Source organism: Crinia signifera, chromosome 4 (assembly GCF_055691185.1).
Source record: "Crinia signifera chromosome 4, ASM5569118v1, whole genome shotgun sequence".
In the NCBI taxonomy this organism is placed as follows: Eukaryota; Metazoa; Chordata; class Amphibia; order Anura; family Myobatrachidae; genus Crinia; species Crinia signifera.
Window position 1 is genome coordinate 264500589 of NC_139220.1, and position 14352 is coordinate 264514940.

The 14352-nt window shown below is 46.7% G+C and overlaps 1 protein-coding gene across 3 annotated transcripts in view; it reads right to left on the reverse strand.

Moving 5' to 3' along the window:
• Positions 1-221: 221 nt before the first annotated feature.
• KCNU1 (potassium calcium-activated channel subfamily U member 1) overlaps positions 222-14352 on the reverse strand; it is a 212969-nt gene continuing 198838 nt past the window's right edge. For 2 of the 3 annotated variants that reach the window (XM_083184484.1, XM_083184483.1), the window contains one exon: positions 222-610. In XM_083184484.1, coding sequence (XP_083040610.1) covers positions 424-610 — 187 coding nt within the window. In that variant the 3' untranslated portion in view covers positions 222-423. The remainder of the gene's footprint in view (positions 611-14352) is intronic. The other variant, XM_083184485.1, reaches the window with a different exon arrangement.

The following is a 14352-nucleotide window of genomic DNA, read 5'->3' on the forward strand; positions in this document are numbered from 1 at the left end:
TTTCCTTACCTGTGAGGTTTTGGAAGATGTTGCTGATGTCCGTGTTCAAGAGTCCAGATGGATTAGATTTATTGATATAGGGTAGGTCCATTCCAATGCATCACTTAATTTAATCACTTACTACTGTGTTACCTACTTGGTGGCTTTTCACACTAAACAAGGTTCAGTATAGGCAGACTGAGGTCCAATAATAGTGCCCAGAGATTTGTCTTAACCACAAACTTAATTTATTCAGCAAATTTTCAACAAGACTGAAACAGGAATTATATTAACAAGCAAACTGGCTAGTAACATTGATAAACCTCTAATACTAGTAATAATAATGCAGGTACAAAACAATATTTAATATTCTAGGAAAGGTTATTTAAACATAGTGGGTTGAGAATTTAGTGTTTCTACTATTTTCAATGGGGAGTCCAACACCTATACAATGGAGGTCAAAATTTCGGAGCTGTGGAAACACTGTATTTTGTTCCTTTCCTGTGACGTTTCAGATGATTTTGCTTCCCCAGAGTCCAGAGGAAATAACTGCTTTCTGCATGGGACCAGGCAGTACAGCAGATCAGTGGCTTGCAGGGGGAAGTCCTTGTCTGGCCTGGTGATCACATACCTGCAACAGGATAGTAAAAAGTTAAAGGTCTTCAGTGATATTGGGTGCAATGTAATGTAATTGTAAGGACATAAGCCAAACTGCAATATATTTATGCAATGGCAAAAATGAACTATTTCAGAACAGTAACATCCAGATGGGGCCTGTGTTATTGTGGCCGCCGGCGCGCCATCCGCAGTTTTCTGGCGGATGGCCAAGGGACATGGATGCATGAGCGTCTCACATGCTTGCATGTCCATTGCTGAAGATGGATCTCAACGTGCGCGCGCCCCATTCTGGTGACCAGCACCGGCGGTAGTCACTTTACATTAATATAAACTTCCTAATTCCATGAACTGCTAGTATTTCTTTCTTTAATGCAGATGGCTAATACCCCTTTCACAGCAGAAGCAAATTACCGGGTTAAAGTTTATCAATCCGGGAATTTACTAAAAAAACAGGATTTTCTATGGTGTGAAAGGGTCAACATGGGTCTTAAATCCCGGCACTCCAACCCTGCTCTTGACCAGGGTCAGTGAGCCAGGATTTAAGACCCATGTTGACCCTTTCACACCACAGAAAAACCCAGGTAATTCAGAAAATGTCTGTGTTGAAAAGATTTACCTGGTAATTTGCGGGTGTTGTGAATTGGGGTCAGGCTGCACCCGGCAAAATGACCCGGCACTCAAAAATGCCGGGTAATTGCCGGGTGGCTGGTGTGAAAGGGGTATAAGAGGACAAGAGGGCTGTACATCAACTGTACTATTGTTAGAGGTAAACACTCAAAATAGCCTCCTTTGGCACACCATGGACTTTATGACTAAAATGCACCATGCTACATAGACTATACAAACAAAAGGATTTGGGCACCTGACCATTACACACCAACGGGGACTGAAATTACATTGTTTTCAAATACATTGACTTTAATATGGAGTTGGTCCCCTTTTTGCAGCTATAACAGCTTCCACTCTTCTTAGAAGGCTTTCTACAAGATTGTGGAGTGTTTTATTGGGAATTCGTGCACTTTGATTCTGTAGGCACCGATGTTGGACGAGAAGGCCTGGCTTGCATTTTTCATTCCAGTTCATCCCATAGGTTCTCCATAGGGTTGAAGGGTCAGGGCTCTGTCCGGGCTAGTCAAGTTATACCACAACAAGCTCATTAAACCAAGTCTTTATAGTCTTTGCTTTGGGACACAGTTATTTTACAATATTGTATGCTGAATAACTAAGATTACTCTTCACTGGAGACAAGGTGCCGAGCCAAATCCGTGAAAAACAGCCCCATACCATTATCCCTCCTCTATCACAGTTATGTAGGTAACGTTATCTTGGCATCCACCAAACCCAGGCATGCCCATCTGACTGACCAACAGAGAAACGTGATTTGTAACTCCATAGAACATGTTTGCACTGCTCCACAGTTCAGTGTTGGTGTGGTTTAAATCACTTCATCCGACAATTGGTCTTGGACCGCTTGCATGCAGCTCCATGGCCATGGAAACCCATTCTGTTAAGCTTCCGCCAAACAGTTTTGTTCTTACATGAATGCCAGAATTTTTGCCCACAATGCACCTTAGCAGTCATGACCTTGCTCTGTGATTTAATGTGCCCTTCAGCTGAGTTGCTGTTGTTCCTAAATGCTTCCACTATCTAATAATATCACTTTGAGTTGTCTGTGGAATATCCAACAGGGATTACATTTCACAAAAGGTCTTATTAAAAAGGTGGCATCCTATTGAAGTCATTGGGGTCTTCAGAATGTCCCACTTTGGATCACAAATGTTTGGACATGGAGACTGCATGGCTAACAGGTCTGATTGAAAAAACACCTGATTTTAGTAATTAACATGTATAGCAATTAACATGTATAGCAAACTTGTACTTTGAACCAAATACTTACTGAAGTACAATGCACCACTACCGAGGACGCTGGCACTTCTATTGCAACTTTGCAATAAAAGTGACGGGACCCAGCGGGGGTCCTGGCATTGAAAAGTGTGAATGTGTATTTGTATACAAAACACACCAGATTTATGGAAAAATATAGATAGCGCTCTCATCCGGTCTACAGGGACGTTGTGTGACAAGAGCAGGTGGGTGACACTTTAAAAGTTCAGCCGACTGCAGTGTGCTAATTTAGCTATTAATGGGGGAGGGGGGGGGGTGTTCCAAATGTAATCCAAAGTCTCCCACTCCCACTCTGCAGCACATTGGAGTAAGCATGGGAGTCTAGGGGAGCGGTAACAGCCCTGAATTATATATATATATATATATATATATATATATTAGAGATGTGCACCGGCCACTTTTCGGGTTTTGGGTTTTGGGTTCTGATTACCTTGAGGTTTTGGGTTCTAATGGGTTTTGGCAAAACACCTCCTAAGTGTTTTGTGTTTGGATTTATTTGGGTTTTGGGTTCTGATTTTTTTGTTAAAAAAGCCTAAAAACAGCAAAAATTGCAGAATTTTGTGTTTTTTTTGCTCCTACACTATATTGACCTCAATAACATTCATTTACACTCATTTCCAGTGTATTCTGAACACCTCACACCTCACAATATTGTTTTTATTGCCAAAGTTTGCACTGAGGTAGCTGGATAACTATGCTAAGCCACACAAGTGTGCGGCACAAACACGTGGCTCATGTAAGAGTGGCACTGCAGCGGCAGACATGATGGCAGTTTAAAAAAATAGGCCCATAAAAGATACCTATCTGGCTTGATCATGCACTGTTTACCATGTGCAGCCAAGGAGCGGTGGGCATTTTGTGCAGCACAGAGTTTGTCTGCAAGTGTGTAACTGTTTCGATCACTTTAACATCCAACAAGACCCCTATCTGGCTTGATTGTGTGATAATGTAATCTGATTGTTTAATTTTGTGATTATTATTCATTTATTATTACCAGTCGTCTCTTAAATCATTGCCTAATGGGTGTAGGGGAGTGGGCTAATCAATTTTAAGGTGGCAGATGGAAGATGTAATGTAATGTAAACCATCACTAGCATTGGTTGCAGCAGTGGCAGTAACTAACGGACCCGGCTGTGCAGATAAGGAGGAAGCTGACAGCGATGATGTCAAAGGGAGAGCCAGCGAACTGTTGCTCCATGCAGCGCTGGAAAACTTCGCTGCCCGTGGTGATGCCATAGGGCATGCGTAACCATCACTAGCATTGGTTGCAGCAGTGGCAGTAACTGATGGACCCGGCTGTGCAGATAAGGAGGATGCAGACAGCGATGATGTCAAAGGGAGAGCCAGCGAACTGTTGCTCCATGCAGCGCTGGAAAACTTCGCTGCCCGTGGTGATGCCATAGGGCATGCGTAGGAAGACGTAGCACCCAATAGGGGTCATGAAGGCAGTAAGCATGGAAGAGGCTCTGTCCAGAGGGATCTGCCAAAACCCACACTTGGCATTCAGGGTGCTAAAGACCGTTGCACCTGGCATGTCAGTGATCACCTGCTCGATGGTGCAGAGTGTGTATCTGTTTTGGTCAGTTTAATATTTCATAAGACCCCTATCTGTCTTGATTATGATTATGATTATTTTTATAATTAATTTCATCTGATTTTTAATTTGGTGATTCATTTATTATTTATTATTACCATTCGTCTCGTCAATCATTGCCTAATGGGTGGAGTGGAGGGGGCTAATCAATGACTAGGTGGCAGCTGGAAGAGTTCTATCTGGCTGCGACTTCTGTAACTCTATTGATCGCTAGGGTGGATTCAGGTGATCTGGTTTGCTAGGCGGGTGTTCCCTTTGCTCACTGCTTCACATGCGTCCCTTGTGAAGCTGTGCGCTCTGTCGAGGAGGATGTCCTTTGCCGTAAGAGAAGTACTGATCTTCTCTCAAGGTGTTACGACTCGTAGCTGCACTCCCCTGCTACAACCTCAAAACAAGCACCAAGACCCCTATCTGGCTTGATTGTGCACTGTTTACACAGTGCAGCCGAGGAGCAGTGGGCGATTGGTGCAGCAATCAATTACTCTCATTAGTGGAATTTAATCAGTTGTATGCATTTAAAAGACAAGTCCCTCATACGAATGACTCTCAGCAGTAGGCACCAGACCAGACAGGTAGATGAAGCAGTACTAGACACCACACGGTAGATACTGCAGTACTAGGCACAAGACCGGTAGATAAGGCAGTACTAGGAAGTACTAGGCACCAGACGGTAGATACGGTAGTACTAGGCAGTGGGCACTAGACCAGACAGGTAGATGAGGCAGTATTAGTTGTGTGTGTATCTGTTTTGGTCAGTTTAATATTTAACAAGACCCCTATCTGGCTTGATTGTGATTATGATTGATTGATTATTAATTAATTTTTTGATGTGATTGATTCATGGTCGAAACCCCGTTTAACAACCTGGTTGATCCTGACCCTGATGTGCAGTTTGTCTCTGTGCTGAAAGATCCCAATCTCAAATGGCAGACTGAACAACCTGTGGATAGCCATATTTCAAAAAATGTGAATGGGCTTGTGTGGCAGCCCACTACAGGATACCCCCTGTGCCCCTGGAGTGCCCCCAAAGAAGTTTAATTGCAGCCAATGCTGCTCAGAGGAAAACTGCAGGGATGTGAGGGGTTAAACAGCCCCAGCTCAGTCCACGTGCAGGGAGCCTGACACCCCCCTGATTGGCTGCCCAGGGAGTGTGGCAGTCCACCCCTGGTGTACTCTTGTGCCCCCAAAGAGATTTTAATTGCAGCCAATGCTGCTCAGAGGAAAACCTCCTTTGCTTGTGGAAGCTGCAGGTCTGTGAGGGGTTAACAGACTCAGCTAGTGTCCTAGTGTCCCAGCTCCCCTGCACATGAGACAGGAAGCTGGGAGGTCAGAGGTGATCCCAGCAGCAGTGTGTGAGAGAGAGAGAAAGTGTGCAGAGGGGTGAAGAGCTTGTATCCTGAGCCAGGAAGCATGCAGACAGAGATGCTGTGCAGAGAGAAGCACACATCTGAGACCAGGCACTGGGAGCAAGGACCCAGCAGTTAATGACAGCCAGCACTGCTGACCAGAAGAAGGGGTGAGCAGCATGTGAAGGGAGATAGAGCCCAGTAGGAGTGACTGCAGAGACCTACAGCACGGAACTAGGCAGAGAGGGACATTGCCGCCCATCTGGGAGTCACCCAGAGGACCACACAGCACCCAAGACAGGCAGTGGCCAGCCAGGAGTCGTGACCAGCAGGAGCTGGCAACTGCAGCTGATTGTTCAGGTACTGGGGTGTTGGATACCCCCACTAACAGGACTGCCTGTTTGCCTCTGATACAGGAGATTGCCCTAAGGGATGGGAATCTGCCTGCCCCTCTTAGAGAGGATTTTTGATCACTTTTGTTATACATAAAAGTAGTGTGCACACTAAGTTATGGCCTAATCACCTTGTGAGGATTTCCTTCGCGGGACCGTTATTCAAATTCAGGAACTGTGTTGTTTTGCACCAGGGACTACCGCGCAGTGTATATAGGGTGCATAGCGCCACTTGGCGGACATGTTGTGACGTAATATTATTCTGTCATATTGTTATTGTTGTGATGTAATTTATTGCGTAATCGTTCTCTCTTTAATCTGGTCATTGATTAGTTATAGCTTTAATTACTGAATGATATAAAGTGACTGTTTTGCATAAGTACGTGAGTGTATTGCAGCAACCCATTTACATATCTCCTTTAAATAAATATTTGTTGCTGCTAGCCGTAGTAGCCTTGTCTTTTGTGGGTTCTCCTTGGGTTGTGCCATTCCCTGCCACAGGTTCTCCGGAAGAAGCCGTGAGGAATCCAGAAGCTGCCGCCGTAATCAGCTCCAGATTCAGGTACTATTTTGCACCACACTGTTACAGGGGCACTGGCACAGGAGCGCAAAAGGAGAGGTCAGAGGTGAAATGAAACTGTGCCGGAGGAGGGTTTGCAGCAGCGTGAGAGAGGATGACACGTGCTTAGAGAGAGAAGACAGGCTGGGCACCCTAAAGATCCACAGAGAGGAGAGCAGCAGAGTGCGCAGCCTGGAAGCGTGCAGAAGTGAGACCCGCTAGAGAGGAGAGAGCCGGGCAGCGTTTCCGTGCAGGAGACCCGGCGGTGATGGACAGCAGCGCACACAGAGAGAGCCAGCAGCCAGCATCATGAGGGAGGCAAGAGGGAAGCCGTGAGGAATCCAGAAGCTGCCGCCGTAATCAGCTCCAGATTCAGGTACTATTTTGCACCACACCGTTACAGGGGCACTGGCACAGGAGCGCAAAAGGAGAGGTCAGAGGTGAAATGAAACTGTGCCGGAGGAGGGTTTGCAGCAGCGTGAGAGAGGATGACACGTGCTTAGAGAGAGAAGACAGGCTGGGCACCCTAAAGATCCACAGAGAGGAGAGCAGCAGAGTGCGCAGCCTGGAAGCGTGCAGAAGTGAGACCCGCTAGAGAGGAGAGAGCCGGGCAGCGTTTCCGTGCAGGAGACCCGGCGGTGATGGACAGCAGCGCACACAGAGAGAGCCAGCAGCCAGCATCATGAGGGAGGCAAGAGGGAAGCCGTGAGGAATCCAGAAGCTGCCGCCGTAATCAGCTCCAGATTCAGGTACTATTTTGCACCACACAGTTACAGGGGCACTGGCACAGGAGCGCAAAAGGAGAGGTCAGAGGTGAAATGAAACTGTGCCGGAGGAGGGTTTGCAGCAGCGTGAGAGAGGATGACACGTGCTTAGAGAGAGAAGACAGGCTGGGCACCCTAAAGATCCACAGAGAGGAGAGCAGCAGAGTGCGCAGCCTGGAAGCGTGCAGAAGTGAGACCCGCTAGAGAGGAGAGAGCCGGGCAGCGTTTCCGTGCAGGAGACCCGGCGGTGATGGACAGCAGCGCACACAGAGAGAGCCAGCAGCCAGCATCATGAGGGAGGCAAGAGGGAAGCCGTGAGGAATCCAGAAGCTGCCGCCGTAATCAGCTCCAGATTCAGGTACTATTTTGCACCACACAGTTACAGGGGCACTGGCACAGGAGCGCAAAAGGAGAGGTCAGAGGTGAAATGAAACTGTGCCGGAGGAGACACCAGGGACACCAGGGAGACACCAGGGAGACGCTACCGGCCGGAGCCGGCAAAAGCAGCAGAGTACAAGGGTGCCCTACCCCCACTCAGCCTGTACCCTTCCTGCCCCAGCCCTGACTCCCCCAAGTCAGGGAGATCACATTCTCACCCATAAAGATGGTGACACAATTTTAAAAGAGGACAGAGAACAATCTCATGCACATGAGACCACTGTGCTTGATACAAGACAGACCAGAGTCCACCTAAAGGTGTCGGCTAGTACAGCATCCCTAAAAGTCTCAAGGCTCCAAAAAAAATTAGGCAGTGAGCCCCTGACCAGACAGGTACAGCAGTATTAGGCAGTGAGCCCCAGATCAGACAGGTAGATACGGCAGTATTAGGCAGTGAGCCCCAGACCAGACGGTAGATATGGCAGTACTAGGCACCAGACAGGTAGATAAGACAGTAGTACTAGGCACAAGACAGGTAGATACGTCAGCAATACTAGTATTGTGCACCAGCAGAATTTATAATAATTAATTTTCTTATTAGGTACTGTTCGGCCGTGGCACTCAGTGGCAGACGTCAGTGCACAAGCAGCATGGAATTCTTTTTTACAGTCCCACACAGCACAAGTATTATTTTTATTTTTATCAAATTAGATATAGCAGCTGTGTGGTTGGAGGAATATGGCCGACGTGTCGCTGGATGAACTGATCAGGAAACGGGGAATGTCCGTGGGCACCGGGATGTACCGCAGGGTCAGTAACAGGGGAGGTATAGGAAACGTGAGATCCAGACTCCAACCATCTGTGAACAATCGTCCACTTGCCACCAGTTTTCAGAGAACATTTGATGCTCGTCAGAAAATTGGTGTGACTGATGCACGCCAAAAACTAGGGATAAAAGATGCCCGTGAAAAGTTGGTGGCCAAAGATGCTCGCTTCCGCATAAGGGGTAAAGTGCAGGACGCCCGTGAAATGCTGAATTCGAATAAGCAACAGATCATGGCAGGAGACAAGCCTATCAAAGTGATGGACGCTCGTGAAAAGATTACTTTAAGAGGAGTGCTCCAACAGTGGTCGAAACCCCGTTTAACAACCTGGCTGATCCTGACCCTGATGTGCAGTTTGTCTCTGTGCTGAAAGATCCATATTTAAAAAAATGTGTGGCAGCCCACTACAGGATACCCCCTGTGCCCCTGTGCCCCAAAGAAGTTTAATTGCAGCCGCCCCCAAAGAAGTTTAAATGCAGCCTCCCCCAAAAAAGTTTAGCCGCCCAAAAAGATGTGTAACTAATTGTACCCAACTGGTCATCAAAAATAAATCAATCTTTATTGTGAAAACAAGGTATCAAGTGGCAAAGAAAAGGAAGCCAGTGATGAGAATTTTGTGAGCTGTGAAAGTATTATCAAGGAAACATAACTTTACTTAAGTTTTGAGGAAAGGCTTTATCGGACCATTTCATGAATAAAGAACAGTTGATGAAGAAATTAAAGAAGTATTCATCGTTCTTGTCATTAAATAAAAAGGAGAGAGATGCGAAGGTCAAATCATTACAAAGGTTATCTGATGAGGAAAAAGCAGTTCTCTCTAAAAGGCTATGCACATATGACAAATACTACAAAATGTTTGCAAATCAATTAAAAATTGAAAAGGGGGGCCAGAAGGTTTGTACAGCTTTATCTCCTAAAAAATTTCCAACAACTTGTTCCGAAGCAACTGTGTCTGTTAGTAGGTCAGCCTGTACAACTAACGGCAAAGAAAGTGACTATCTTCAAAACAAAAGGATTTTTGCCGCTTCAGAAACTGATCATGCTCAAGGTGAAGGCAGTCAGTGTACACCTCAGAATGCTAACCAAATACACAAAGTCCATGCAAAGATAAAGGATATTGTAAAAGAAAATTGCACTGACAAGTCTTCAACTTACAAAAACCAAGCTATGTATAAAACTGCAGTAACTGGAAAACTAAAAAAAACTTTAGCCGCCCACAAAGAACTTTAATTGCAGCCGCCCAGGCTTGATTCTGATTATGATTGATTGATTATGATAGATTGATTGATTATGATTGATTGATTATGATTGATTGATTATTAATTATGATGTGCCTGATCCTGACCCTGATGTGCATTAAAAATGACTCTCAGCAGTGGGCACCAGACCAGACAGGTAAAAAAAGGTTAGCCGCCCAAAAAAAGAAGTGTAATTGAGCCTTCCTGCCCCAGCCCTGAGTCCCCCAGGTCAGGGAGATCACATTCTCACCCATGAAGGTGCAGCAATGAGGTGGAATGCAAACAGCTATATGCATTTGAAAGACAATACCCTCATTAAAAATGACTGTCAGCAGTGGGCACCAGACCAGACAGGTAAAAAAAAGTGTAGCCGGCCAAAAATAAGTGTAATTGAGCCTTCCGGCAACAGTCCTGACTCCTCCAGGTCAAGGAGATCACATTCTCACCCATGAAGGTGCAGCAATGAGGTGGAATGCAAACAGCTATATGCATTTGAAAGACAATACCCTCATTAAAAATGACTGTCAGCAGTGGGCACCAGACCAGACAGGTAAAAAAAAGTGTAGCCGGCCAAAAATAAGTGTAATTGAGCCTTCCGGCAACAGTCCTGACTCCTCCAGGTCAAGGAGATCACATTCTCACCCATGAAGGTGCAGCAATGAGGTGGAATGCAAACAGCTATATGCATTTGAAAGACAATACCCTCATTAAAAATGACTCTCAGCAGTGGGCACCAGACCAGACAGGTAAAAAAAGGTTAGCCGCCCAAAAAAAGAAGTGTAATTGAGCCTTCCTGCCCCAGCCCTGAGTCCCCCAGGTCAGGGAGATCACATTCTCACCCATGAAGGTGCAGCAATCAAGTGGAATGCAAACAGTTGTATGCATTGAAAAGACAAGTCCCACATATGAATGACTCTCAGCAGTAGGAATAATGAATGGTGATGCAAGATGGAATTGTCCTTGGGCCCTCCCACCCACCCTTATGTTGCGAAAATAGGACATGCACACTTTAACAAACCAAACATTTCAGCGACAGGGCCTACAAAACTGTGGCTGAAATGATTGGTTTGTTTGGGCCCCCACAAAAAAATAAAACAATTCATAATATCTCCCTGTATAAACTGGCTCTACAGTAACAAGATGTCATCGTCACTCATCATCATCATCATCATCCTCCTCCTCCTCCTCCTCTGATTCCTCGCCCCCTTCAGTGTGTACTTCCTCATTCTCAGAGATTATCAATTCGTCCCCACTGGACTCCACAATCACAGGTCCCGTTATAATCTCTGGAGGCAATTCCTGCTCTTCATTGAATAAGTGATAATTCATTTTTATAAACATCATTTTCTCAACATTTTTCGGGAGCAACCTCCTTCGCCGCTCACTGACCAGGTTCCCCGCTGCACTGAATACTCTTTCGGAGTACACACTGGAGGGGGGACAACTCAGGTAAAATAGAGCCAGTTTGTACAGGGGTTTCCAAACTGCCTTTTTTTCCTGCCAGTACAGGTAAGGACTGTCTGACATGTCTACTTGGATGCTGTCACCAAAGTAATCATCCACCATTTTTTCAATGTTGACAGCATCCAATGCACCGACAGTAGACATGTCAGCAATCGTTGGCAGGTCCTTGAGTCCAGACCAGATGTCCAAACTCCCTCCTGCCTGCCCTGCATCCCCGCCAGCGGGTTGTGTGGGAAATCGCAGCTGTTTCCTCACAGGCACAGGTGGGGGAGAAAATGAAGGAGGAGCTGGGGCCATGTCACGGTCCCCTTCAGATGACAATCTCCTGACCAGCAGGTCTTTGCACCTTTGTAGACTTGTGTCCGCCGGAAACAGAGACACAACATACGCTTTAAACCGAGGATCGAGCACTGTGGCCAAAATGTATTCCTCTGACTTTAACAGACTGACCACCCTCGTATCCTGGCAAAGCGTATGGAGGGCTTCATCCACAATAGCGACATGCTTTGCGGAATCGCTCCGCTTTAGCTCCTCCTTCACTTTCTCCAGCTGCTTTTGTAACAGCCTGATCAGGGGAATCACCTGACTAATGCAGGCAGTGTCGGAACTGACTTCACGTGTGGCTACTTCAAACGGCTGTAGAACCTTGCACAACACGGAAATCAGCCTCCACTGCGCTTGAGTCAGGTGCAGCCCCGCTCCTCTGCCTATGTCGTAGGTGGCTGTGTAGGCTTGAATGGCCTTTTGCTGCTCCTCCATCCTCTGCAGCATATAGAGGGTGGAGTTCCAGCGCGTCACCACCTCTTGTTTCAGCTGATGGCAGGGCAGGTTGCGGAGTTTTTGCTCCCGCTCCAGCCTTCGGCAGGCTGTGGCAGAATGCCGAAAGTGTCCGCAAATTTTGCGTGCCACCGCAAGCATCTCCTGCACACTCCTGTCATTTTTTATGAAATGCTGCACCACCAAATTTATTGTGTGGGCAAAACATGGCACGTGCTGGAAATTGCCCATGTTTAATGCCCGCACAATGTTACTGGCGTTGTCCGACACCACAAATCCCCAGGAGAGTCTAAGGGGGGTAAGCCACAGGGAGATGATTTCCCTCAGTTTCTCTAAGAGGTTGTCGGCGTTGTGCCTCTTCTTGAAACCGGTGATACACAGCGTAGCCTGCCTAAGAAGGAGCTGACATGCAGGAGATGCTGCTGCTGCGGAAGGCGATGCATCTACCCAGTGGGCTGTCACAGTCATATAGTCCTTAGTTTGCCCTGATCCACTTGTCCACATGTCTGTAGTTAAGTGTACAGTGGGTACAGCCGCATTTTTCAGGGCACTGAGGACACTTTTTCTGACCTCCCTGTACATCGCGGGTATCGCCTGCCTAGTGAAGTGGAATCTAGACGGGATTTGGTACCGGGGACACAATACCTGCATCAACCGTTTAAATCCCACTCCATTGATGGCGGACACCGGACGTACGTCTAACACCAACATAGCTGTCAAGGCCGCAGTTATCCGCTTTGCCATAGGATGACTGCTGTCGTATTTCATCCTCATGGAAAATGACTGTTGGACGGTCAATTGCTTAGTGAAAGACGTAGCGGTCTTACGACTTCCCCTCTGGGATGATGACTGACTTCCCCTCTGACTTCCAGGAGCAGCAGCAGCAGCGGCAGTAGTAGTAGTAGTAGGCGTAGTGCTGCAGGATCCTCCGGAGGAATCTATGGAGTCATTCATGCAGGTGAGATGGACTGCAGGACTCCCCCCTATCCGGATCGAGGAGGAATTTGTCGAGGAGGGAGTTGGTGGTGTGCTTTTCAGGCATTTGGCTCCAAAAGGAGGACCAAGTGATTTAGGTGTCGCTGGACTGCTAGTCGCACTTTCTGGACTAAACACTGAACCATGACGCTTCTTTAGGTGACGTTGAAGGGAGGTTGTCCCTAGGTGGGCAAGATCCTTACCCCTGCTTATTGGAGTTTTACATAAGCTACAAATGGCAATACTTTTGTTGTCCGGATGCGGATAAAAAAAATTCCAGACCGCAGAGGTGGATTTATTGGTCCTTTGTCCAGGCATGACGATGGGCTTTTTCATCCCATGGACAACAACTTTTTCCACCACAGGTGCCTCATTCCCCCCTGGTGCGTCATTTAAGCAAACCAAGTCTCCATCCTCCTCGACAACTTCCTCCTCAGTGACAGCTACATCAATATCCTCCTCCTGGTGTACAACATCATCTTCACTAATAAAATCTGGAACTAGACTGTGGGTCATCCTTCCAGCATATGCAGAGGGCATACTGCAAATGGTGGAAGGAGCCACCTCTTCACGTACAGTGATAGGAAGGTCCGGCATCACAACCACCGCCACCCTCGGACTCTCTGTGGGGATTTGGGATATGTCTTTAGAAGGATGAGTTATTTCCAGATTTATTTTCTGAATTTTTTTCTGTTTCTTTTTCAGAAATTTTGTCAGACTTTTTTGAGTCGGTGTCAGCCTAACTCTCTTTGATTTCCTATTGGGCGGGGAGAGAGGAGGAGGAGGACTTTCCTCGTCATCTGAAGCTGCACCACTAGTCATGAAGTTAGGCCATGGCCTTAGACGTTCCTTGCCACTCCGTGTCGTAAATGGCATATTGCCAAGTTTAAGTTTCTCTTCCAACGATTTACATTTCATAGTTTTATTCCTTTTACGGAAGTTTGGTTTCAATTGTACATGCCCTCTGCCTTCACACTGGGCATCGGCCGTGGCAGACGACGTTGTTGGCATTTCATCGCCTATGTCATGACTAGTGGCAGCAGCTTCAGAACTATGAGGAAGTGCATCTTCATCTTTCCTTTGTTTGTTAACCTCCATATTTTGGATCTCCATTATTATTGTGGAGTTATGTCACAGAACAGCGCCACTGGTGTGCAATTATATATGTCAGTGAGTATGCACCAGCAGGCAGTTATACAGATACAGCAGTATTAGGCAGTGAGCCACACACCAGACAGGTACGTCAGTATTAGGCAGAGAGCCCCAGACCAGACAGGTAGATAATGATATACGGCAGTATTTAGGCAGTGAGCCCCAGACCACAAAGGTAGAGATATACGGCAGTATTTAATTATTTATTAGGCAGGCAGTATTTAATTATTTATTAGCCGGTGAGCCCCAGACCAGACGGTACATACGGCAGTATAGCCAGTGAGCCCCAGACCACAAAGGTAGAGATATACGGCAGTATTTAATTATTTATTAGCCAGTGAGCCCCAGACCAGACGGTACATACGGCAGTATAGCCAGTCAGCCCCA